General features: G+C 50.6%; 1 protein-coding gene across 1 annotated transcript in view; it reads left to right on the top strand.

Annotated features, from left to right (window-relative positions):
* The first annotated feature begins 4,113 nt into the window (after window positions 1-4,113).
* TMEM170B (transmembrane protein 170B) overlaps window positions 4,114-26,299 on the top strand; it is a 32,512-nt gene continuing 10,326 nt past the window's right edge. Inside the window, exons 1-2 of the mRNA XM_004598802.2 lie at window positions 4,114-4,236; window positions 25,357-25,527. Coding sequence (XP_004598859.1) covers window positions 4,140-4,236; window positions 25,357-25,527 — 268 coding nt within the window. The 5' untranslated portion in view covers window positions 4,114-4,139. The remainder of the gene's footprint in view (window positions 4,237-25,356; window positions 25,528-26,299) is intronic.

Raw genomic sequence — 26,299 nt, 5'->3', positions numbered from 1 at the left:
AACCACACTGGCACTCTGATACAGGAAGCTGGCGTCACAAGCAGTGGCTTAACCCACTGCACCCCAACACTGGTAGCATTCTGAGTTTGAAGGGAAACAGCAACATTGTCAGCTTAAATTCTGACTTCAAACCAGGCTAGCTGTTCGATGCAGCTCGTAAGAAGTATATGAAGCGCCCCATTTTTAAAAAAGGAGCTTAAGCAGCTTATGTGGCTACTCTGTAGCAGTGATGAAGATCTCGGTGGTGTTTGTAGCTGAGGTCTACTCAGAAATTTCAGAGTGAAATTAAACCCATGGATTTCTCTCTTCCTCCTTGTAGCTCAGACATCAGCACCCAAGAAGGGAACAGGTTTGTTTTGCAAAGACATGTAAAGAATAGAAAGGAAACCACAGTGATTCGCCTCTACACCATCTTTCTCAGTAGACAATGGCAAGGTCCTTCATTTCCAGCTGGACGGTCCAGGTGAGGTACAGGGAGGCTGAGATGGACGATGAGGCTCCTTGGTAGCCAGGCTCCTCTGGTTGACTGCGATGTCAGGATCTCAACTCTGACAGGTGTACTGAGAAACAGTTCACCAACGTAAATGGTAGCGCAATCAATACACGTTTTACGAATAATACGGATGCATCCTTCCTCCTATTTCTGTCCTTTCTCCTCCACCGAGTTTTATTTTCTTCTCCAGAAAACAACCACCAGAGCTTTCATGTCTTACATTTGTGTGAACGAACACGACTTGGGAAGAAGTGTGGGGGTGTGTGGCATTTGAAGAACATTCATCTAAGTTTCAATTCAGCTTGTGAAAACTAAATGAGCTAATACACAGAATCTGATGCCAAACCCGGCAGGAGGAAGAACTGTGACAAGCTCTGAGCTGACGAGCAGGACATCAGGAATGCAGGGTGCCATTGTGATCACAAAAACACACTGAGAGCATGTCACTGTAAACAATAAAGGGAAAAAAAAAACCGAAAAGAGAAAGGTGGGGAGGGTGAGAGGGTGGGGAGTTACATGATATTCCTAAATCTGGGTATAAGCAATTCATGGAATCCGTTCACCTTACAGAAATAAAATTTCTTGAAAAAAATAGATATTATATCTACAAAAAATTCCTAGGATTTGAGACTGCTGAAATGTGTGACAGCATAAAAGCACATTGCTGATGGAGTATAAGTCTGCAACAGAGTACTGTAGAGACTATTAAGGACCAAGCTGACAGCAGGCAGGGCTGGAGGGGAAATGAACGTCTTTGATGGTTGAGATTTTTCTCATAGGATCACAATTTTTTATGTTCCAGTTGATTTTAAAAGCTTTCTTCCAGGTTCTCCCTGGAGAATTAATAGAGTAGCTAAGACTTACGACTATTCCCTCACTCGCGTGGAAGAAATAAGCCAAAAAAAAAATCTGTGAATTGTGTCTTTTACACCAAAGGGCACAAGGTTGCCAAGCACCTTTAGGACCCCTCTTGGGACATTTCGTATCCCTGGTGCAAACGTGGCTAGCTTATTCTTGGACTGCTGCAATAACTCATCATCAAAAACCCACCAGAAAAGACTTCTATAACTTTTCTTCTGTGTGAACTATGACTTGGGTTTCTGAAGACCCCGTTGTCTCAAGCACACACGCTTCCAACACAGTGGGTATCACTGATTTCACCCAGGCCAAAGATAAAGCAGAACAAAATGAAACCTAACTTAAAAGCAGCGACGAATTTTCAAATCCCCACATTACGCTTGGTGCACACATGACTACGCTACTGCTAGGAGATGCCCCACAAATGCTGAATACCTTGGACTGAGCTTTCCGGCAGCAGGGCTGCTGTTCCCTGAGGCGCCACTGCTGGGTCTCACCTGCTCACTTCCTGACAGCAACTAGAGGCCTGCGTGCATGTGTGTTAATGTATGCAGAACAAGAAAAATGCTGACTTGATACATGACTCATTTCTCTTTGGAGCAGCCAGGTGCTGGGCACTGTCCCAGGTTCTGAACGTTGGAACTAACAGTGTGTAGCTGCAGGGACCTCAATGGATTCCACGTCAACTCTCGCTCAGTCTGTGATGAACGCGTTAGGGCATGTGGGCACGCCTCACGAAGCTGGATGTTCAGGGTCAAACCCTTCCGTGATAACAAGAGCTAGCCTACACCTCACTCGGAACCTTAGTTAAGGGAACTAAGGTTGAGTCAGAAAGGAAGGATGCTACACAGAAGCGCAGACAGGGAACACAGAAGCGGGTCAGCTTCCCGGTCTAATAAAATGAATCCGAAAAATAGTTAATTCTCTTTCATGTCTCAAATGAACATATCCAATTATGGCCAGGAGGTCAAGAAATGCTACATTAAGACTTCTGACTTAATTCCCATCAGGGATGCAGAATTTCTCTTTCTTATGTTGTAACACCGTAAGGCCCATTTGTATGTAAAGAAGTATTCAATGTTTAGTGTTATTAACAAGAGTGGTTTCTAAATGATTCAACGCTGGGCCCTGCCGGATAAATGTCCCCTTAAAGATTTTATCAGAGGGCAGAGGAGTTGAGAAAGATAAGGCTATTGCATGCTTAGATTACCACCAGAACTCTATCTTGATTTTTAAATTTAAAATGTTTCAAATTCCAAGGAGTTTAACCTGTCAAGTTGCATTTTCAGGGCTGCAGGACTTGAAGTGGAGAGAAACAGGAACAATTTAGATAAAACAACACTAATACTCACCCCTTCCCACTCCACTTCCCAAAAGAGAAAAACAAGAGCCAGGGCCAGAGCTGGACTGAGCGTCGGGGACACCTGAGGAGGCCTTGCTGCAGGGATTCCTGTGCTGCAACCACAGGGGCGCCTGGTTCTTGCAGGAGAAAGCACGACCGAAGCTAAAAGCGGGTCTACTTCCATGTTGGTGACTGTAACATAAAATTCTGCAAGTGGTCCTATCTAGGTCACTGGGCTGAGTCAGGAAACACACACACACACACACACACACCCGCAAATTACCACCTGTATGTACTGAGCGATGTACACCCTTAAAAAACACTGTACGCAAAATCTCTACCAAGAGCGTTTCTTCCTTCCAGGGCAGCGAGCCCCAGGGTCGGAGGGTTGGCTCCGCAGCCCCAGGGTCGAACCCGCACTCGGCCCTGCACCCAGCCCCGGGGGCGCACCCCGCACCCGGCCCCGCACCCGGCCCCGGGGGCGCACCCCGAACTCGGCCCTGACCCAGCCCCGCACCCGGCCCCGGGGGCGCACCCCGAACTCGGCCCTGACCCAGCCCCGCACCCGGCCCCGGGGGCGCACCCTGCACCCGGCCCCGCACCCGGCCCCGGGGGCGCACCCTGCACCCGGCCCCGCACCCGGCCCCGCACCCGGCCCCGGGGGGCGCACCCCGCACTCGGCCCTGCACCCAACCCCGGGGGCGCACCCCGCACTCGGCCCCGCACCCGGCCCGGGGGCGCACCCCGCATCCAGCCCCGCACCCCGCCGGGGCTCCCCGGGGCGGCGCCTTCCGAGCAGCCAATCCGCCGCCAGGCCCGTCGGTGGCGCCAGTGACGCGAGGGTCGCCCGGCTCCGCCCCACTGCGGGCCGACGCCGGCCGGCCGACGGAGCCTGCGCCGCGGCCCCGGGGCGGAGCGTGGGGAGCCGCACGGGCACCGGGGCGGCCGCGGGCGGAGGGGGCGGTTCCTGGAGTGTCGGCGAGCCGAGCGCGGGCGGCGGGCAGGCGGGTCCCGCGGCGGGGCCGCCGGCGCTGCAGCAGCGAGCAGCCCGAGCAGCCCGGCTCCCGCTCGCTCCCGCGGCCTCCGCGCGCACACTCCTCCCCCGGAGGCCATGCGCCGGGCCGCACCTGCCGGCTGCCCAGCAGCGCCGGCCTCCCGGCGTGACCTCGGCCTCCCGCTCGCGTGTCCGGCCCCCGCGGCGCGGCGCGGCCCCTGACACGGAGCGCGGGGACAGCGCCCGGCCCCTCCGCCCGTCCGCCGTCCTCAATGTCTCCCCGGCGGGGAGGGGGCTGCCTGGGAGACTCGCAGCGCGGCACCCTTCGGAGGCCCGGCGGCAGCAGCAGCAGCGCCCGGCCCGGCGCCCCGCGGCCTCCCCCGGCGGGGGCCTGGAGCAGCCCCGCACCCGCCCCCCGAGCCGGAGAGGGCGGCGGGCGCCCCCCGGGGAAGATGAAGGCGGAAGGCGGCGACCACTCCATGATCAACCTGTCGGTGCAGCAGGTCCTGAGCCTCTGGGCCCACGGGACGGTGCTGAGGAACCTCACGGGTAATTGGTGGGGCTGGGGACGGGGATGCGGTACCGCCCCTCCGGTGCCGATCGGGGCGAGGCGAGGAAGGCGTTCACAGGCTGCAAGCGGGGCGTCCCCCGGTGGGAGTCTCACCTGCAGCCCCGCACGGGGCCGCCTGGCTGCGGCCGGCAGGTGTTCGTGCGGGGAGTTGGGCACAGTTGGCCTGGGCGCCCTCTACGCGCGCACCTGCCGCGACCCTTTAGTTGGGCTTAGCTCTTGGCCTGTCTGCCTGGCACATCACAGGCCGAACGCAGGACTTCACTTCCCTGCTTCGGGAGAGCAGTTTGCGTCCACTTGTATTATTTTCTTTTTTTGCAAAGTAGACGGCTGAGTAGATTATAGCGGTCAGGGGCTGGGCCTAGGTCTACTGCTTCCTGCATTTTAGCTTTTAGACTTGCGTATCTTGTCCCCACTGGTTTCCTCTTGTCCATCAGTCTCCAGCCGGAGACCGCTGCTTCTGGGATACCTGATAATTTTGAGCATTTCCCCTCCTCAGTGGTGTCCCGATAACATCAGTTTGGTGTTTGTTACAGTGAGCCAGAAAGCATGTATTTTTCATCTAATCTGTAGGTTTGCCTAAGGAAGAAACTGCTGGTAAGGTTGGGGGCGAATGCTTCCCATGGTAACTTTAGAGTTGCAGATTTTAAAAACAGTCTCTGCTTGTACTGTGTACATGGAATTGAATGAATTGCAACGCGATGACTGCTCAGAGACCGCTTTTCAGACAACTTCCATGATGATTACACACACACACACATCTGTTGGTGTGTGTGTGTGTGTGTGAGTCCCGCAGAGCCAGGGGTCCAGCTGTTCGTGGGTAATTGAGGGCTAACAAGGCCACCTCTGGGGCTAGGAGTGCCTTAGAGTGTGGAAACTTCTACAATCAAGGTAGTTCTGCACTGGTTAATGGTGGCCTCACTTGGAGGGTGTGCAAACTGACCTGATGTGATAATTACAGATTCCAGGCATGTTTGTAACATTCTGAGAAACAGACTTGATGTACAGACTTTCATGATGTAAGCTGAAGGGCTTGTAGAGTGCTTCAACTTTATGGCTTTGCTGCTGACCACTCTTTCCTATTGCAAGTGTATACATTTATTAGAGTGAAATGAGAAGCACTTAGTAAATGTGTGGGTGCGTGTTAAGGAACAGGAGACAGAGCTAGCTTGGGGTCCGTGAAGTCAAGGTGTATGGCTTGTCCAGATTTGACAGTTTGTACTCTGAAGTTCTGAGGCTGATAGTGCCACGCTACCAATTAGTCACTGGGCTCATACCAGCCCGTCCAGGGTTGCTTCCAATTATCTTCTCACTGATTTTTTTTTTTTAAATAAATATTTGCAAGGCAGAGGAACAGAAAGAACCTCCATCTGGAAATTGACTCGTCAGGTTCAGCCCTCGGGCCACCGCTTGGAGGGAGCCAGGCTCCATCCAGGTGATGTGGGCAGCAAGAACAGAATGGCTAGAACCATGTGGGCGATAAGCAGTGCCTGAATAAGCGGGGCTCTGTGTGTCAGAGCGGAAATGAGACCCTGTGTGCAGGTACCACACTGCTTCTCAGAGGTAGAAGGCAGCCACTCCCTGTGGGCCTTTGCGCTCCAGTGCCCTCGGTGTGCCCGTAGGCAGCTGAAGTGAGCCGGGAGAGGCAGCGGGCAGCGCCACTGACCACAAAGGCGAGCTGAACTGAGACAGCTCCCGGTTAGGCACGTTCTGGTGTGGTTTCAGGCTTCTCAGTTGGTCCTGGGAAGGTGTGGAAAGGGATGTGAGAGCGGTGGAGTTGGTCCCAGTCATGGTAGGGCCGTGACAGGCCGAGCCAGGGGTGGGGCCAGGGTCTGTGTGCAGATGCCCCCTCTGCTTTGCCCTTTCAGGCGCAATACAGGTCTTGCTTAATCTTGTTGTTTCTGCTCCTTGTGCGCGACATGGTTTTATTATACTTTTCAGTTACATTGTATCGTCCATTTGTCTCCTCTAGACTGAACTTGGAAAGTAGTTTCCGTAGCATTTTTGCACCTGACAGTAAGCACTAAGTCCACGCTTACTGAGATATGCACAATTGAACCATTCTTTTTGTGCATTCAGACATTGGAGCAAGGGGAGCTACTTCCAAGAACAGGAGAGAACTCATCTCACTCCTCACTTTCTTTGCACAGTCTGATAACGTATACTAACTCCGAAGGGGTTAAATGTGGAAATACAGTAGGAATATAGCGCAAAACTGGACTTTCGGGGATGACTGTGTGAAGGATTTGCAGAGCTGTGGTGAATGGGAATCTGGTTATTAAGTACCAAGCAGAAGGGAAGATGCTCCCCTTTGTACAAACAAGTTTGCTGCTATCCTCTCTGTATCCTAACAACGGGAAAAGCTGTTGACAACTTTTTTTTTTTTTTTGTATGTATCATGAAGACGAGCCTTTAGAAGAAATAGTTTTGTGTATTCATTATTTTGGTAGAAACGGCATTTGAAAAGTAATACGAAGGACTAGCAGCATCACAGTGTTTTAGAGCTAGAGTCAGTTCACTTTGGGAATGTTGACATCACAGTTCGTTCATGACATACCCTCACCGGGGGTCTCAGTGCCACCGTGGTCCGGGGGCTCCCGGGGCTCTGCTCTGCCCGCCCTGTCTGCTGGGACTCCTTAGCCCAGGCAGGCCTGCTCGGTGCCAGGCTGCTGGGAGGATGAGAATGTGTGATTGAAGCTCACTGACATTGTAGTCCTCCTAGACCGCAGGTGCCGCTGCCCGCGTGTGCTGGGCCTTTTCTGTTCCTTTCTCACCTGTGGCGAACATCTGTCGCTTAGGCACAGGAAGGGAACTGGGTGCTATGCTGGAACGGCCAGTGCCTCTTGTGCTTTGGGTCTCATGAAGCAGTTGCAAAGGTTATTTGAGCAGAAGCGCTGTGAAACCATGGCAGTCTGCTTAGAGATGAGTGTGTGGCCATGTTGGCAGTGGGATGACCCCGTGCTGGGCAGGGCCACGCGAACAAGATAGCGAGTGCTTTCACCATGCTGCTCAGGCAAGCACTTTTTTAAAAGTGATGACTTGCTTATTTCTGTAATGTTCCCTTTATTATTTTCACATTGTGGTTGACCACCAGTAACTGAAACCGTGGCAGACCGTCTTGTAAGAGTGTGTGTAGGGGGCTGGGGCGGGGAGGGACATGACTGTTGCAGTTTGGCAACTAAGCTACTGGCAATTGTAAGGTGTTATGAAATAACATGTGCTGAAATGGTAAGTTGCCATTGCAAACTTTGTGATTCTCCACGGTCTATTGAGTTTTGTGGTTTTAGAGACTAGGCTACTGAGTCCGTGTGGGTATTTAGTTCTTCTTTACGGAACCCAGTGCCATGAGGGTTCCAGACAGGACAGATGAACTGCTGAGCCCCTTGTCCCTGCTGGATTGTGTCGCTGCCCCGGGTCACTGCAGCGTCTGTGTCTCCCCCTAGCGGGTCAGTCACGGATTGGCAAGGTGGCGGAGCTGTCAAAAGGCCACAGGCCTTGTCAGTTCAGTGACCAGAGAAGCCGTTTCTTTCCTTTCTCAGATGCAGCTTCTCTGAATTCCCAGGAATCTTCTAACCTACAGTTAGAGCCAGTGGTCTTTATAACCTGGAGGTTTTTTTTTTTTGAATCATCACTAAATGTGACCTGTAATCTTTTCTTTTCTTCAACCACCTCAGCTTCCTGAGGCACATTTTGTTGCTGGGAAGAATTTGTTTAGGGAAGAATTTTTCCTTAGGAAACGGCAGGAACCATCAACTCCTGGGTAAACACGGAGCTAGGCTGGTGTTGGCAATGGGATGATTGTCCCCTGTGTGAAAGACAGAAGCTGCTGGGTCAGTCCCTGGTTCAGCGTTGGCAGTAGATGAGGGGCCAGGTGCTGGGTCAGTCCCTGGTTCAGCGTTGGCAGTAGATGTGGGGCCAGGTGCTGGGTCAGTCCCTGGTTCAGTGTTGGCAGCGGGCATGGGGGCCAGTGCTGGGTCAGTCCCTGGTTCAGCGTTGGCAGTAGATGAGGGGCCAGGTGCTGGGTCAGGTCCCTGGTTCAGCGTTGGCAGTAGATGAGGGGCCAGGTGCTGGGTCAGGTCCCTGGTTCAGCATTGTCAGCAGGCATGGGGGCCAGTGCTGGGTCAGTCCCTGGTTCAGCGTTGGCAGTAGATGAGGGGCCAGGTGCTGGGTCAGTCCCTGGTTCAGCGTTGGCAGCAGGCATGGGGCCAGGTGCTGGGTCAGTCCCTGGTTCAGCGTTGGCAGTAGATGAGGGGCCAGGTGCTGGGTCAGTCCCTGGTTCAGCGTTGGCAGTAGATGTGGGGCCAGGTGCTAGGTCAGTCCCTGGTTCAGCGTTGGCAGCAGGCATGTGGGGCCAGGTGCTGGGTCAGGTCCCTGGTTCAGCGTTGGCAATAGATGTGGGGCCAGGTGCTAGGTCAGTCCCTGGTTCAGCATTGGCAGTAAATGAGGGGCCAGGTGCTGGGTCAGTCCCTGGTTCAGTGTTGGCAGCAGGCATGGGGCCAGGTGCTGGGTCAGTCCCTGGTTCACCGTTGGCAGCGGGCATGGGGGGCCAGGTGCTGGGTCAGTCCCTGGCTCAGCGTTGGCAGTAGATGAGGGGCCAGGTGCTGGGTCAGTCCCTGGTTCAGCGTTGGCAGCAGGCATGGGGCCAGGTGCTGGGTCAGGTCCCTGGTTCAGCGTTGGCAGTAGATGAGGGGCCAGGTGCTGGGTCAGTCCCTGGTTCAGCGTTGGCAGCAGGCATGGGGCCAGATGCTGGGCCAGTCCCTGGTTCAGCGTTGGCAGCAGGCATAGTGGCAGGTGCTGGGTCAGTCCCTGGTTCAGCGTTGGCAATAGATGTGGGGCCAGGTGCTGGGTCAGGTCCCTGGTTCAGCGTTGGCAGCAGGCATGGGGCCAGGTGCTGGGTCAGTCCCTGGTTCAGCGTTGGCAGTAAGCATGGGGGTAGGTGTTGCCTTCCTGCTGTTGGTGGTTAGCACTGGGAGTCATTCCGACGGCATAGAAGGGCCATGCACTCTCATGCTGGATTTCTGTTGGATTACATATGCTCACACTATCATGCCTCCCATTTAGTCTCTGTGCTTGCTAAGCCGTTTTAGTTTGATAATGTTAGCAAAAAGGAAAAGGGAGGGGTGCTTGGTGTCCACGGGCATCTTTGAAGGTGCCCACAGCTGTGCTGCCGTGAGGGCGAGCGTTTTCCATTCGCTCCAAAGCAGGCATGTCCTGCTTGCTGTTGCTCTGGATTCTAAATTCCTGTTGGGCTCACTGCTTCCTTAATACTGTCTTGTAAGAGGTGAATTTATGTGTGTAAAGAGATTTATGTTTGCCTGGAGTTTTTGTCTTATGTAAATACATCCTTAAAAGTTGGCTGCTTTGCTATATTTAAAGATTGATTATTCAGGATGAAGATGCTGTTCATTTTGTGAGAATGGTCATGGTCAGGTTTTACTTTCTTAATTCCCACCTCATTATTTTTTTTTTAAAGATTTATTCATTTTTATTACAGCCGGATATACACAGAGGAGGAGAGGCAGAGAGGAAGATCTTCCATCCGATGATTCACTCCCCAAGTGAGCCGCAACGGGCCGGTGCGCGCCGATCCGAAGCCGGGAACCAGGAACCTCTTCCGGGTCTCCCACGTGGGCGCAGTGTCCCAATGCATTGGGCCGTCCTCAACTGCTTTCCCAGGCCACAAGCAGGGAGCTGGATGGGAAGTGGAGCTGCCGGGATTAGAACCGGCGCCCATATGGGATCCCGGGGCTTTCAAGGCTAGGACTTTAGCCACTAGGCCACGCCACCGGGCCCCCACCTCATTATTTTTGAATCATAAATCCATATACCCTGGCACTGTCACATCAGGGACCTGATGACATTTCTTAAACCTGAAGTAGTTCCTGGCGAAGTGTTGGGATTGCTTAAATTAATTGTTGTAATGAAAATGTGTTGAAGTTAGCTTTGTGTAGTGATTGAAGCGAAGGTGCCAGAGAGTGACCATCATTTGGAGGACTAGATGCAGAGGGGAGGCCTACACTGAGGAGGAGCTGCCCGGGCACGGAGGTGAGGTGGCAAGGCCAGCTGGCCGGGGAGAGCCCAGTCATGTAGGTGTGGAATCTTGATAGCATCAGATGAATAATTCTTAGAATGGCTGTAGTACTTAGTACCCACTGTGTGTCAGATACTGTTAATATCATTTGCATGTGTCTCATGTCCTAAAATTGACATGACCATGAAATTTATCTTATTTAATATACATGAAATATCAAGTGATTTAAGCTAATTATCATTATATATTTTGTGACAGTATGCTTTAGTGGTACAGTCATGAACAGTGTGGTAGCAGCACCTTTTAAAGACTTCTCATTTGGGCCCGGTGCAGTAGCCCAGTGACTAAAGTCCTCGCCTTGCATGTACTGGGAGCCATTGCGGGCGCCAGTTTGTTCCTAGCTGCCCTACTTCCCATCCAGCTCCCTGCTTGTGGCCTGGGAAAACAGTGGAGGACGACCCAAAGCCTTGGGACCCTGCACCCATGTAGGAGACCTGGAAGAAGCTCCTGGCTCCTGGCTTCAGATTGGCTCAGCTCCAGCCGCTGGCGGCCACTTGAGAGTGAATCACCAGATGGAAAATCTTCCTCTCTGTCTCTCCTCCTCTCTCTGTATGTCTGACTTTCCAATAAAAATGAATGAATAAATAGTTCTCATTTAACTATCAAAATTCTGTCTAGTGTTCTTACCTTAGTTAAATAGATTAAGCCTTTAAAAACAAAAAGATAATTTTCACCAAACTTGTATCCGTTAACATTAGTTTATTGCATACTCTGTTACTACGCCCCTTTAATAGATTTACTTTATTTTTTGTTGCTCCCTGCCCAATGTGGCTGCAGCCGTCGGGACTGGGGCAGGCCAAAGCAAGAGCCTCGAATTCCATCTGGACCTTGTATGTGAGAGGCGGGCGCGTTACCAGGACCTAGACTAAAAGAGAAACATCTAGGATTCCCACTGTACTCATATGGGCTGCCAGCGTCACCGGTGGCAGCTTAACCCAACGTGCTGTCACCTTGTGCCCCTTGCCCTTTGATGTACCGGCTCCTGTATTTGAATGTACATTAGCAAATACTACAAACCTGGGATTTCGGAATTTCAGGAGGAGTCAAGCGGACAGCCTGGGCCGCCTTCTGCAGCACTTTCTTGGCGCAGCTGCCCAGTGGCTGGGGCCATCTCCCCGCAGTGCTGGCCAGAGGCAGGACCCAGAAAGAAGGCACAGAAGCCCATGGGTCTTCTGAAGCTGATCTTGGAAGTGGCATGCCACAGTTCTGCTGTGTTCAGTTCCTTACATGGACCATCGTGGTCCATTGGGGAGGGAACGGCACGAGGGCGAATTGGTCATCCTTGGGGCCTTCTCGCAGGATGAGCTGAGGAGAAGGGAGACCTTGAGAGGGCTGACTGGAGGCCCCCGGAGTGAAGGGCAGAAATGTCTGTGAGAGAAGCAGAGGGGGACAGGAGAGGCAGAGAGCTGCGTGGATACCTGGAAGAGTGCTGGGGCACAGCGCTGTTCACAGGGTTAACTGGGGGTTCTTGAAGTGAGTCCCATTTCAGTGCCTGGTGATGAAGATGAGAACACCAGCCCCAGGGAGCAGGTGACCTGCCCAGAGGAGCAGTGGGTCACCAAGAACGAAGCAGGTGGTGGAAGAGACCTAGCATGGAAGTCCCCGTTGGAGGGGTGTGCAGGAGTGCCCTCCAGACTTGCCCACGTTCCCAGGAGTTCTCGGTGGCTCCTGGTGCCTGTGCCTGGCAGCCAAACTTGTCTTCCTCAGCGAGTGGAAATCCATTTTCATGATACAACTTTCTCCTCTTCCCCTGGCTGCCTCGAATCTCCCTTCCCCAGGGCTTGTTAGAGAGCGTGGTCATCTAGCAGCGAGTTGTCTGTGTCAGGCCCTGGGGGGAGCTGCCAGGTTCCGGTCTCTGCCAGCCAGCCAGGAGGCCACATGTGAGGGCCCTTCTCTGATTTTGCTACTGATGGCTCAGGCAGTGGGAGCACCTGATGTGAACAGCGCTAAGTGCTGTGTTCATTGCTGGATATGTGGTCATGTCAAAGTGAACAGGGACTTCCAGGACCTCTAAATACTTAAAAATGTCAGTATAAATGATGCCTTTATTTTCAGTGAGATTATGTGATAAGTTAGATTTTCTTTCAAGTGACTATCTTTTAACAACAGATTATATTAGGATGTATCTTTAACAAATGTCCTCTTGCGCCCGGTACGATAGTCTAGTGGCTACAGTCCTTGCCTTATACACACTGTGATCCCATATGGGCACCAGTTCATGTCCCGGCAGCTCCACTTCCCATCCAGCTCCCTGCTTGTGGCCTGGGAAAGCAGCTGAGGATGGCCCAAAGCCTTGGGACCCTGCACCAGCGTGGGAGACCTGGAAGAGGCTCCTGGCTTCAGATCAGTTCAGCTCCAGCCGCCGGCGGCCACTTGGGAAGTGAACCAGTGGACAGAAGATCTTTCTCTCTGTCTTTCCTTCTCTCTGTAAGTCTGGCTTTCCAATAAAAATAAATTAATCTTTTCTTTAAAAAGAATTTTTTAAGAAAGATTAATCTTTTTTTAAAAAAAGATATAAAAAGTCTACGTGGTGTAGTTATATTGAATCTGAGTTATATGGAAGAATTAAGCATTGCAACTTTTATGTGTGTACTTGGATAATGTATGCTGGAACAGCATATACCCTTTTGACTATTGAGATTCTATTAGAGTAATTTTTTTAAAATTGATAGTCTTAAGTAAGCAGCATGGTGCAATGAAATACTTTATACTTTTAATCTTCTAATTTTATTTATGGTATTGCTTCCATAGCTGAGTGGGCTGCACAGCCGTGTGGGCCTCTGGGTTGGGGGGGTCGAGGCGTAGAGGGGGAGGGGTGAGGTCAGGAAGCCCAGTTTGCCCTTGATAGCATCTGTTACCTTTTCTGTTTTCAGACAAATCGTGTTTCTCAGGTCCAGGTTTCCTCATCCTGGCCAGTCCGTCCTACTGGGTGAAGGGACAACTGCTCTAGACATTTCTACTGAAGAAAACAAAAGGCTTAGACATTTTATGAGGAGTTAAGAATCCAGTTGTTAACGTTTGCAACTAAACCTGTTTCTTTAATCTTTGAGGTTAAGCAATGTGTCCTTTTCCAGCAAGGCTTCTTCAGCTCTTGAACGTGTTCAGCCTCAGCTCAGAGCGTCTCTTCTCTGAACACCAGGCAGAAGCAGGCGGCCTGGACACCTGATACGGGAACTCGAGCTGACTCCAGACGCACAGATGCCGTGCAGAGCTGACATGGCCTCTTTGCTGCTGCCGCTGCAGCCTCACCTCTTACTGACCTCACACTTGGGGTGTGCCTGGCCTGACCTTGTCCTAGGTTGCTCGCTGCCCTCCCTCCTTGTGTGTGTGTTGGTCCCTCCTTCAGTTTTAGGGATGTATCAAAAGGAGAGTATTATGGTTAAGTTATAGTCACAGGTGTCAGAGTTCATGGTTGAGCACTCCATAGAAATATCCCTTGGAAATGTCATACTGTAAGATTATAAAACATTGCATCTTGGAGCAATAAAATCAACAGCATCTCAGAACTATTGGAACCACTTAGGGCCCAGCACAGCAGCCTAGTGGCGCAAGTCCTCACCTTGCATGTGCTGTGATTCCATATCGGTGCCAGTTCACATCCTGACTGCTCCACTTCCCTTCCAGCTGCCTGCTTGTGGCCCGAGAAAGCAGTAGAGAACAGCCCAAAGTCTTGGGACCCTGCACACACTTGGAACACCTGGAGGAGGCGCCTGCCTTCAGATCGGCTCAGCTCCAGCCGTTGCAGCCACTTGGGGAGTAAACCAGTGGATGGAAGATCTTTCTCTCTGTCTCTCCTTTCTCTCTGTAAATCTGACTTTCCAATAAATAAACAAATCTTGAAAAGAAAAGAAAAGAAACCACTTAAGCAGTACCCCCAGACCGTACTCCACGCTGGGGACCCTGGGATGACATCAGGTGGCTGTCAGTGGGTCCTGATGCGGTCGGCCTCCGGGAGCGGCCCTCTCCCCTCCCTTTCCACCTTCCCCAGATACAGGAAGAAAAATGATTGGAGGCAGCTGTCTCATCCACGTCCCCCGCTCCTCAGCCCTCCCCATCCTGATCAGGGGCCCACGGGGGCATCCACCTCAACTATGTAAACATCATCGAAAATAAAGTGAATTATTTAAGAAAGTAAATAGAAACATTGTATCTAATGTTGAGAAGGTTTTTAGGTCAGTGATTTAAAAAAACATGTTATTGTTGCTATTTCTTAGCTTTGCATATTCTGTGTAAGTTGTTTGAGGGCGTATGAGAAGCAGCAGCTGCAACTGTTACATAATCGTGCTGTTGTATTCAGATTTTTCATTGGATCCTCAAACTGTTTTTTAAGATTTACTTTTTTAATTGAAAAGTCAGATTTATAAAGAGAAGGAGAGACAGAAAGAAAGATTTCCCATCCATGGCTTACTCCTCAAGTGGCCACAATGAACTGATCTGAAGCCAGGGGCCTCTTCCAAGGCTTCCACACCAGTGGTGCAGGGTCCCAAGGCTTTGGGCCGTCCTGGACTGCTCTCCCAGGCCACAAGCAGGGAGCTGGATGGGAAGTGGGGCAGCTGGGGTATGAATCGGCACCCATATGGGATCCGTGCGTGTGCAAGGCGAGGACTACCGTGCTGGGCCCAGGAGCCTCAGACGCTTACCCTGATCAGTTATGTGGAAGCACAGGCTGAATAGTGTCCTTCGTGAAGGCTGCATTATGGCTTAAATATAATGAGCTTTCGGGCTGTTCCGACTGGTCTTTTATTTCTTTTGATTTGTTCATCTTCATTGAGATTACCTGATCTGCAAGGCAGAACAATAGAGAAGGGCAGGGAAGGAACTGGCTGTTGGTTCTCTCTCCAAGTGGCTTCAGGAGCCAGGACTGGGCCAAGCTGAAACCTGGAGCCAGGAATTCACAGAGCTCTCCCCTGGGGAGGTGGTTGGCTGGCTGGCTGCTGCTGCTGTCCCCGGAGCGTCACTGCCCAACGGCGCTCCCATGTGGCAGGCTGGTAGTGGCCAGTGTCCCCTCTCCTATTTCCTTAAAGCAAATGATAATGTAATTGTTGTAAATTAAAGCTGTGGTATTTAAAAAATAATTTCACTCTTCAATAAAGGACATTGTCATTTACAGTTTACAATGATGTGCTTATGAAGGGACTGGTGATTTCTCGGTGGGTTGTGGACAATACTTCCTTCAGCCTTAGGGGCGGTATATCAAAGCAGTCCTGACGGGGGTCTCAGTGCACTTGAAAAGCAGGGTTTTTGTTCTGCTTGAAGGAGAAGCAGCTAAGTATTAAATATCCAGAATAAAGGTTTCGGGTAGACAAATAGGGCCATTTATTTTGAGTAATTAAAAAATAAGAAGAATGGTTTGAATATTTACCTACAATTTAACTTTCTTTGTCATTTCATTTCTTTGGCTAGTTGTTTCTACTTAGTATCATATTCCTTCTACCTAAAGAGCCTCCTTTAAAAGGTTCAAACAGGGGTCCCTAACTCTCCACATGAATTCTGTTTGAAAAAGTCTCTATTTCACCTTTGGTTTTTTGTTTGGTTGTCTTGTTTTTTCTCTCTTGCCTTTAGTTTTGAAGGAAATTCTGCTTGATACAGGTTTCTGGCTTGTTAGATTCCCTTCCCCACGCTCAGCCCCTTCCGTACTGTGTAAATGTGATTCTGGGTAGTTTCCAATGGCAAGTTTGTCATACTTTTTATCTTTGTTCCTTCATATATCAAAGCCTTTCCCTCGATTGCCCTCAGTAATTTCCCCTTATCTTCGAGGTTTTGAACAGTTCACTGTGATATTGAGCGGTGTGTATAGGAGGATTATTTTATTGCTTTGAAAAAAAATTTTTTTTTTTAATTTTACCTGAGAGAGTTTAAGACTTTCAGAGGGAGCTTTCCCGTCTTTCTGTTGGTGCACTCCCCACATGGCTGAGATGGCCAGAACTGGGCTGGCTTGAGGGTGGAAGGCGAGAGTTTCTTCTTGGTCTCCCACACGGGTGCAGAGGCTCCAGGACTTGGGCCGTCCTCCACTGCTTTTCCAGACTGAGTGGCGAGTAGAGTAGCTGAGACTCGAACCAGCAACCTTATGGGATGCTGGTGCCACGGGCTTGGGGTTGATCCGTAAACTACCTGGCTGGTCGCCGTTGTTAGTTTGTGATTCCTTAAGGTGAGTGGAATGTTCCAGATGTCTTGGGTTTGTAATTGGATGTCTTTCATTGTTTTCGGAACATCTGCAGTCCATTCTGTCTCTCAGTCTCATTCTTCTTTAGATTACATGTGTGTTAAAACATTTGACATTGTGTTTGAGCTCTTTTATACTTCCTTCTCTGCTCTGTTTTTTTTTCTGTGATCTGCCAAGCCTGTTGGTAAACTCCTTCAAGGTGTTTTCAGCTCTGCTTGGTGGTTTTGAAGTGTTCAGCATTTCCTGGAGTCGTCGACTCTCTCCGAGGGTCCTCATGTGGGAGCTGATCACCTGCTGGACAGTCTCAGGCCTCTGGCTGGTGCTTGGGTGGGTTGGGGACATCACAGAGCCGAATCTGCGGCTGCTTTGTCCGCGCTGGGTTGTTGGTTTTGTCTGTGGGTGTATTCTATAGTTTTGCTTCCTTTATTTGAAAGGTAGAAAGGGTTTTTTCCAGCCTAAACAGAAGGTGTTGGCTTGTCCCTTTAGGATGACGGGTGCGGTGCCCTTGCCCCACAGCAGATGGTCAGAGAAGGACGCCGTTGGTGGCCTGCGTGAGTCTCCTGAGACCCCCGAATCGGGAGCATGTTCCCTGGTACCACGGGGTAGGAGGTGATGGAACTTTTAAGGAGGGGAGGCCTGAGGGCAAGAAGTGATTGGATCCTTAGGAGTGCTGCCCCCAGAAGGAACTGAGGTAGTTTTTGTCTGACCCTGCTTAGTTCCTGGGGTGGGTCTTAGGAAACAGCCGTTGGGGCCCTGCTGCCCGGCTCCCCTGTTCAGTGCCCTGCTTGCTGACCTGCCAGTGCCTCCCATCCTTAGGTCTCGCCCAGCCTGTCAGGACTGCAGCTTGCCAAAGTATGAGCTAAATAGACCTGCTTTCTTCACATGTCACCCGGCCTCTGGAATGTAGCTACAGCCATGGGCAACTCTCTAATGCACGTGTTCAGCAGGGGAAAGGTGTGGAGAGCCTCCACATTTTTCTGCATTTCACATCTTTAATCCTGCTTGCAAGAATTTGAGCAGTATTGTGATGGACTAAGCAGGTTTCCGTGCTTCCAAATCTGAAAGCTGATTGTCTTGATCTATCCACACCAGAAATTGGAGAAGCCAGGCATCACATCTCCTGGGCCTCCAGCTATACAGGTCATCAGCAAACCCTTCTAATTATTTATCAGTTTACTTGCAGTCCTGAGGCCTGAGTCCCAGGCCTTAGCATCCCCCTGGATTCTTGAACTAGTCATGTAGTCTTCCATCTGCTTCTAGAGCTGCCTTCTGCTGGCTATCAGAGGCATCTTTTCAAAAGGTCATTCTGGTTGTAACTCTTTATTTAAAGCTTTTCATTGACCTCATAGTAGAGCCCACACTCTTCAGAGTTCATATAGGACCCCCATCACATATTCCCTCTATTATATGTACCCCTCTCTTATTCTTAGCATTTGGAATTAGCCAACTCCGAGAAAGAAAGAGAAACTGTTATACACAGTTTCATGATTGAAACAATTGTCTTGAGTAGTGATTTCTCATTCTTGGCTGGGTCTGAGAATCACCTGGAAGACCTGAAAAAATCCAGTGTCTCAGCTGCATCCTGGACCAGTTACATGGACGTTTCTGCAGCTGGGGTCAGTCCCAGGCGACTGCAGATACACCTGCCGGCGCCTACCTTCATCCTGCCTCCTGTGTGTGTATCACTGATTAAGTCCTGTTTGTTCTAGAATTCAGGTGTGGCTGTGATTATTCTTGAGGCCTTTCTTGACAGCGTTCCCCCTTGCTTAGGACTGTGCACCTCGTAGAACATCACTTGCCTTCTAGATGCCCTGTGCAACCCAAGGCAGCTGAATCCATGCCATTGGAGTATTGTTAGTTAAATACCTGAGTGTTAATTCTTGATAATACATGGAAAGACCATGGCTATAATTGTTAACCATGTGATGGGGTGGTTTAGTCCCCAGGAATATTTATCAAAGTCAGCTAGACCAGGGCCAGCGTTGTAGCATCACAAGTAAAGTGCCACCTCTGATGTGTCCCATGTGGATACCAGTTTGAGTCCTGTCTGCTCTGCTTCCAGTTCAGCTCCCTGCTAATGTGCCTGGGAAACTAGTGGGAGATGACCCAAGACCCTGGTCCCCTGGTTTCTGGCGTGTTACTACTGAGGCATGAAGCTAGTCACAGGGAGTATGAAAGAGTTTTAGAGCTACAGAAACAGGAGCTTCATACATTTTAAAAAATCATTTATTGAGAGACAAGCTCAGAGAGAGCATCTTTGTGCTGCTTCACTCCCCCAAGCCGCACACCTGCCTGGGCTGGGACTGGCCAAAGATGGATCTGGAAAATTCCATCCGAGTCTCTGAGGGAGATGGCTTTCCAGGAGGCGCGCTTGCTGGAAGCTGACCCCGGAGCAGCACTGTGATGGGGAACAGGTGTCCTGATGCAGGATGCACACGGCTCAGTCGGGGTCCTAACTGCTAGGCCAGATGTCTGTTCCCAGTTGTTGGTCATTTTTGCCTGTTGCAGAATTTTGCTTTGATTTTTTTAGGACCATTTCTAAATATGAAAGTCACTGTTTAGATCCCAGATTGCACAGAAACAGTGATGAACTGCATGTGGGACGTGGGCCACACCTGGTTGTCGCCTAACGTAGAGGACGTTTTCGGTGCATCTTCTCATGGGGAAATTAACAAGCCCTCTGCATGGGTCAGACCCCAAATTCAGGAGCCCCTATCATCAGACGTGTGATGAGAGTGAATTGCACACCTTTTAGTTGGTGAAATAAAAAAAAAACGTAAAATAATCTAATTTACTTAAAAATATCAATTATTTCTATAATGGCAGAAAATTATGAATAGTCCCCACATGCGTTTTTTTTTTAAACAGGTGAGCTATTTCCGGCTTGGTGCCTGGCATATTTTGAATGCACAAAGCATTGCCAATATCAACTTGACAATGACGGAAGGGTTGGGTGGTCTATATTAATGCTTGTCTGATGCAGTAGGTTTTGGTAATGACATTTGGAAGTTTATGTGAAATTACCCTAGACTGTGCCTCTCCTGTGGAATCCTCATTTGAGGGATTTGATTGGCACACACTTGTACTGGAGCCCGTCGTGAACTGTTCTCTGTGTGCCCAGGAGCAGCCCAGGGTGAGAACCGCTGGCTTGCCGTGACATCTTCTTGCATGAGTTAAAGGACACAATGACACTGATTTCTGAAATCAACGTATTTGCAACAAGCTTTTAAATTCTTCTTAAAAGATTTATTCATTGCTTTCTCAAAGGCAGAGATCTCCCAGCTTCTGATTGGCTCGCCAGATGACCCCAGTGACCAGCGCTGAACTGATCCAAAGCCGGGAGTCCTTCCGTGTCTCCCGGGTGGCTGCAGGGGCCCAAGGACTCTAGCCATCCTCTGCTTTCCCAGGCCACCAGCAGGGAGCTGGATCACAAGTGGAGCAGTCAGGGCGTGTGCCAGTTCCCATATGAGAGAGTGGCACTGCAAGTGGAGGATCCGTGTGCTACGCCACCACATCAGCCCTAAGCAAACTGTGTTACCTGTAGGTGATGGTTTCCCTGGTTAGGAAGGAGGGCGGCGTTTGCATCAGACCCACTGTGTCACTGGGATCTCAGGCCAGACCTGGAAGGGCGCGTTGCCATGGCAGCGGAGCACCCCCCCCCAGCAGACCAGTGATGGATTCAGACCGGCCCTTCCTTTCCTAAAAAGGACCGGAGTGGCACCCACTCCAGCTTTGCATCAGGAGGGTTATAAAAACCCCCTGCACGCCTCTTTGTGCGCCTTTTCAGTCCCACACCTGCCCGCTTGCTCTCTGCCTCTCCACTACAGAGGAAAGGTGCTAGGGTGGACTCCCTCCCCCCAGTAAAGTTGACCAAGGCTTTTCTTTCCCCGATGGTCGGCGACCCTGACAGTAGGTCAGACTAGTTGTTATAAAAAATGTATAAGATAGTATCACCCATCCTGTATTTTTGTTTGTAAAAGAAAGCCATTGGTATGCCCCCCTTCCGTATCATTTTCTGTTTATATATAGACACACTTGCTGTTTGAAGCAATAGGATCAGGCCCCATCTACAATTCTTGGACTTGCTTTTATCTAAATATGTAGAGAAATTAATTTCTCCTTAATAATTCTGCTCCGGAATGAATGAAAGCACTGTGAATGGAGTTTGAACGACCTTGTGTCCGGGGCTGGCGGGAGTCAGGGTCAGGAGCAGAGCTGCTTCTGGCCTCGCCTCTCCCACCTTGCTGACCACTGGGAGGTAAGCTGAGAGTGGCTGGGAGCGGAGCTAGCCCTCGGGGGGCTAGCCCTCCGGGGGCTGCCAGAGCCCTGCCGGAGGAAGGCCTGTTCCTTTGCAGGGAACTGAGATGCTTGGGGCTGAGGCACTTCAAACTTGCAGTGGTCTGCAGAGTTTGGTTTAGCGCTAAGCCCCTGCCGACCTGCTCCCTTTGTGGTTGCGCAGTTATTAGAGACTTGGGGGAGGTGGACTGGATTGTGGGCAGAAAGCAAGCTGTGGGTTGAGGGCATCCACTTCAGCTGACCAGTGTTGGCTCTTTGGATCGGTTCTACAGTTTGTTCCTGCAGGCTGGGCCTCTGTCGGAAGTCCACAGGCATGACTTTGGACTGCATCAGGTGTGGGTTGGTGTCCTGCGGGCTTTACTTCAAAAACCCTGCCACGTACTCTGTGACCCAGGCCCCTGTCAGTGCACCCTGGGAGCGCAGCCCAAGTGCCTGCGCCCCTGAACCCAGGGGAGAGCCTTGGAAGAGACTCTCCCGGCCTGGCCGGGCCCTGCCCCAGTTGTAGCCATTTGGGAAAGTGAATCAGGGCTTCTTCCAGGTCTCCCACGCAGGTGCAGGGTCCCAAGGCTTTGGATCTGACTGTTTTCCCAGGCCACAAGCAGGGAGCTGGATGGGAAGTGGGGCTGCTGGGATTAGAACCTACGCCCGTATGGGATCCTGGCGCATGCAAGGCAAGGAGTTTAGCTGCTAGGCTACCATGCCGGGCCCCCAAAATTCTACTTTTTATAACGCCAAATAATTTCCCTGTTCATGATGTTAAATCTAGTAAAGATATTATTTCTTCTGATTGTGTCAGAAGGACATTGAAGCAGAGAACTTCTCAGGGGGTAGATGTGTTATGATGTTGTAGGTGAACTTAGGTCCAACGTACAAGGTGGCAGCTCTGGGAGAGCCCATGCTTGTCCTGGGGCGAGGTGTCTGTGGAGTGCCCTGATGTGGCAGCAAGCTGCCTCCCAGTGTCGCTGCCTTCTGGGGCATCATGTTGGGAAATTAGGTCTTTTAATAACCAAATATCGTCTGGGCAAGTTAGACCTTTTTAATGTGTGTGTGTGTGTGTGTGTTTTAATTGAAGCCATTTGTTCTGGAGCGACAGTGTGATATGAAAGCACTATACATATTGCTCTGAAAGTTGGAAAACTGTAAAAGGCACGCTTTGTCGATTTCTCCTTAATTACCAGTATCTATCTCTTCCATCATTGAGAAGCACCCGTGGTATTTTAATACACATTGTAAATTCTATCAGATGTCTCCTTGCAGGAAGTTCAAATTATCTTGAGTCTATTCTGTGTGCCAGTTTGTGTGAGCTTGGCTGGGTGGTGCCGAATTTTTTTTTTTGGGGGGGGGATCATTTTTAGAAATATATCCCTCCTTCCTTTAAAAAATCAGACCAATTCCATTGCAGTTCGTAAGAAATCATGTGGAGAGAGCTTCAGCTACCCAGTGGGAACATCAAGGGAAACGTGTGTTACGTCACGGCTGAGGTCTTAGGCTGACGCCACGCCCCTGCCCCGCTGTGCGCCTGTTCTCAGCTCCGCGGGCTTTTATCACCTGTTTGTGTGTCCGCCGCCACGACCGGAGCACCAGGCCGTTGTGTGGCCACCAGGAGCCCTTGCACTGTCTGTCCAAAACCCTTAGCCTCGATCCTTCACAGAATTTCTGTTCTGTTTGAAAATTTGTGAACTTGACTCAATTGTATTTTAAATATCCGTAATTAACGTATTTTTACGCATTTTTGTGAATTGTGGCCCAAAAAACCCCACAAAGCTGCCTGCAGAGACCCCCTGCTTGTTTCCTGTGTCTCGCGGGGTCCTGTGAGGCTTTCCTGACACCAAGCAGGTCTCATGGACACCACTGAGTGGAGTGCCCTGGGCTGTGATCCCACAAGATGGGGGAACTCGCAAGGTCCCCTTGCTTCAGATACCACCTGAAACATAGAATTTCTCACACTTAGAAATATATATATATACACATATGTATACATATATGTGTGTGTGTGTGTTAGAAAGGGAGCGGCCGATTTCATCTGCTGGGTCACCGCCCGGTGCCTGCAGCTCTCAGAGCTTGGCAGGCTGCAGCCAGCGCTCCTCCGGCTTTCCATGTGCGTGGAAAGCTGTGTGCTTGGCCGCTCATTGCTGCCTCGCAGGTGTGCCGACAAGAAGCTGGCCAGGCAGCAGAGGCACTCTGAAATGGATGCAGGCGCCACACACAGCAGTTTAGTCTTCTGTGCCACAGTGCTTGCCCCTCTGCATACTTCAGACTGGCTTCTAGATCTGGGACTCCCACGGAGCGCCTCCTCAGGTTTGATGGTTTTTCTAGAGTGGCTCACAGAACCCAAGCAAGCACTTTTCTTAGATTTACTGGTTTGTTGTGTAGGAACCAACTTGGGGACGGCCAAATCTAAGAGCTGCATTGGGTAGGTGTGGGGTGGGATGGAAGGAGTGGGGCTCCTGTGCTGAGCGTACCTGCTCCCCTGTGTGCCCGTGTTTGGCGGTCCGGAAGTGCGTCATATCCAGTGGCTGGGGAGTTTGCACAGAGCTTGACTTCAGCCCCCAGTGGACTGGAAGGTGCAGCTTCGCCATCACACATTTTCTGGTGTATTTCTGTCCCAGTGTGCAGCACCAGCATACACGTGGTTTTATCCACAGAAAATAACGTAAATAACCAAATATCATTCCATGTGCCTGGAACCATTTACCAGTACTAAACATACTCATCAATGACATGCAACACCAAATCTGTGATCGTTGGGTGTATGTTCTTGTAAAGTTTAGTCCATTTGCAGGGTTGCGTAACGCATCTCCACCTCTGTGTCATCTTGCAGAGAGGAAGCTCTCCCGTGCTCCAGAGCCGCCAGCCCCACGTCTGCCACATGCGTTGCAGCCCCCCGCAGCCAGTGTCCCCCTTCTGTGTCCGTGCTGGCTCCTCTGGGTGGACCCCTGCTCCTTTTGTAACAGGTGGATTCCACCGCAGCATCGCGGCCCCAGGGTTCGCCTACGTGCAGCCCATGACAGGATTCCTTTCCCTTTAGAAGCAAGCGGTTTTCCATCATATGTCTCTGCCACATTTTGCCCATTCGTGGCTCGTTGGACGCGGGGACTGTTTCCACCTCTTGGCACACTGTGACGGTGCTCGGAGTTTCGGGTTGTAATTCTCTTGGGTATACACCTAGCATTGGAGTTGGTGGAGCATACGATAATTCTGGTTTTAATTTTTTGTTTTTACAGGATTGCCTTCTGTTTTCCACAGCAGCCACATTATCTTGAATTTCCGCTCACAGTGTATATTATACTGTGTTGGTGTTTAGATAGATAGGTTTTAATGCACTCATTTTGGTGCTGTTTGCTCAGTGTGGTTTGTAACGCCTGACATGGAGTGAGCGTGTGACACAGATGACCAGTGAGGTACTTGGAATTGCAGAGTTTTGTGTAACAAGGTTGATCCCCAGGGTGACTGCTTTACAGCGTGGGGCCCACTAAGTCATAGAAACGCTACCTGAACTAGTTAATACATATATATAAAAAACCAAAAAACCAAAACCAAAACAGATACTATTATTCGGGACCCAAACTGTGATGTTGAATGTTGGGATGGAAATGTGGCAGGGCTTTAGAAGTCACTAGAATAAGGGATACGGATGGTGTGGTGCTTGAGAGTTCTACATTCTTCCTGTGTTGTGATTTTCCCCATGCGCTGGCAACAAGGCTCCCAAATCCTCAGCCTGGCATTGTCCACCACCCCCAAACAGGGAACACTCATGGGGTCCCAACCCAGGATGTCCAGTGAGAGGGAATGCTTGGTCAGCCTGGCTCCACTGGCTGCCCTTTTGCGCCTAGAAACAGTGTTGGTCAGAGGGATGGGGTCGTGCAGGAATGCGGAGCCCACAGGAGAGGCAGTGCGGTGCAGGTGCCAGGGGCCGCAGGTGCTCCAGGAGGGAAAGCTGATGGAAGGCTGCCCCGCCGCCGAAAGCGGAAACGCCCGCGGTTGCGTGGTTGACGACACGTCGAAAAACAGTAGCATTCAAAAAGTTCCCAGTAAGAAGTATTCGAATGACCAGAAGGCAAAGAAGCAAAAAATAAAGGAAAATAAGAGATCTGACTTTTTTTTTAAAGTATATTAGGTTGAGGGCAACAGTGAAATTGCCTGCAATTCTTGAAAGTCATAAAAGGTAAAATCACTGACTAAGTGCCAGGCACTGTACTAGATGCTTTAAAAAAAGCTGATTAACTTGAAACTGTAACAGGTAGAGATGAGGTGTTCCATTCGGATTCAACATCTGAGCCAAGGTCCAGGTGGAGCCAGGAACTCCGACGGGTCTCCCACGTGGGTGATGAGCCCGCCCTTGCTGCCTTCCCAGGCACGTCAGCAGGGAACTGGATCAGACTTGAAGAGTCCCTCACACCGGATGCTGGGGTGGCAAGTGGTAGTTGAACCTGCAGCCTTGCAGCAGCCCCTGTTGCATCTCGCCCTGCTCCCCCATGGGTTTTGGCTTGTGCCGCGGGGGTTCTCAGATGCGTTCCAGCAGGATGCTGAATGCTGTGCTCTTCCCTGCAGAGATGTGGTACTGGATCTTTCTCTGGGCCCTCTTCTCGTCGCTCTTCGTCCATGGTGCTGCGGGCGTGCTGATGTTCGTGACGCTGCAGAGGCACAGGCAGGGCAGGTTGATCTCGGTCATCGCGGTCAGCGTGGGATTCCTGGCGTCCATCACCGGGGCCATGATCACTAGTAAGTGCCTTGGTTTCCGTTGAAGAGTGTAGCTGACGTAACGACTGTTACTGTACATGTCCCATTCGCCTAAGCTTTCTCCCAGGGTACATCGGAGCTTCCTCGTGTTGTTTGGGAAATGGAAGTTCAAAGATGAGTTTGCGGCCAAAAAAAGAATAATAATAATTTGAAGTCTACACATATGAGGGTGTCTTCAAACAGTTTATCGAAGTGTGTATTATGGAAAAGCTGTGCGTGGTTTTCTGGTTTCTTCGTAGCACAATACATATTTTAGCTGCATCTTTCCATGAACTTGTTAAAGTCCTTTTGTAGTTGTGTTTTACAGTCTCCACTGGTCAGGTGACCATGGCTTCATTTAATGATAATCAGATGGTAATTGTACGTGTATTAGGTAGGGATTCATTGTGCAAGACTTTGTAGGAAATAAAGACTTTGTGGATATCGGCAAGGAAGGATTTCACCGAGAACATTATCTTATAGGCCAAGTTGTTTCTGCTTTAGAGTTGCTGACTATCTAGTGAGGGGAAAGACAGGCATAAAAATATGACAATAATTATACTTTTGAAACAGTGACAGTGTGGGCCCAGTGTGGTAGCCTAGTGGCTAAATCCTCCTCTTGCATGTGCTGGGATCCCTTATGGTGCTGGTTCATGTCCCGGCTGCTCCGCTTCCTACCCAGCTCCCTGCTTGTGGCCTGGGAAAGCAGTCGAGGACGGCCCAAAGCCTTGGGACCCTGCACCCGCATGGGAGACCTTGGAAGAAGCTCCTGGCT

This window comes from Ochotona princeps, chromosome 1, assembly GCF_030435755.1.
Source record: "Ochotona princeps isolate mOchPri1 chromosome 1, mOchPri1.hap1, whole genome shotgun sequence".
Classification (NCBI taxonomy): domain Eukaryota; kingdom Metazoa; phylum Chordata; class Mammalia; order Lagomorpha; family Ochotonidae; genus Ochotona; species Ochotona princeps.
This window is presented reverse-complemented; position numbering and strand designations above follow the sequence as displayed.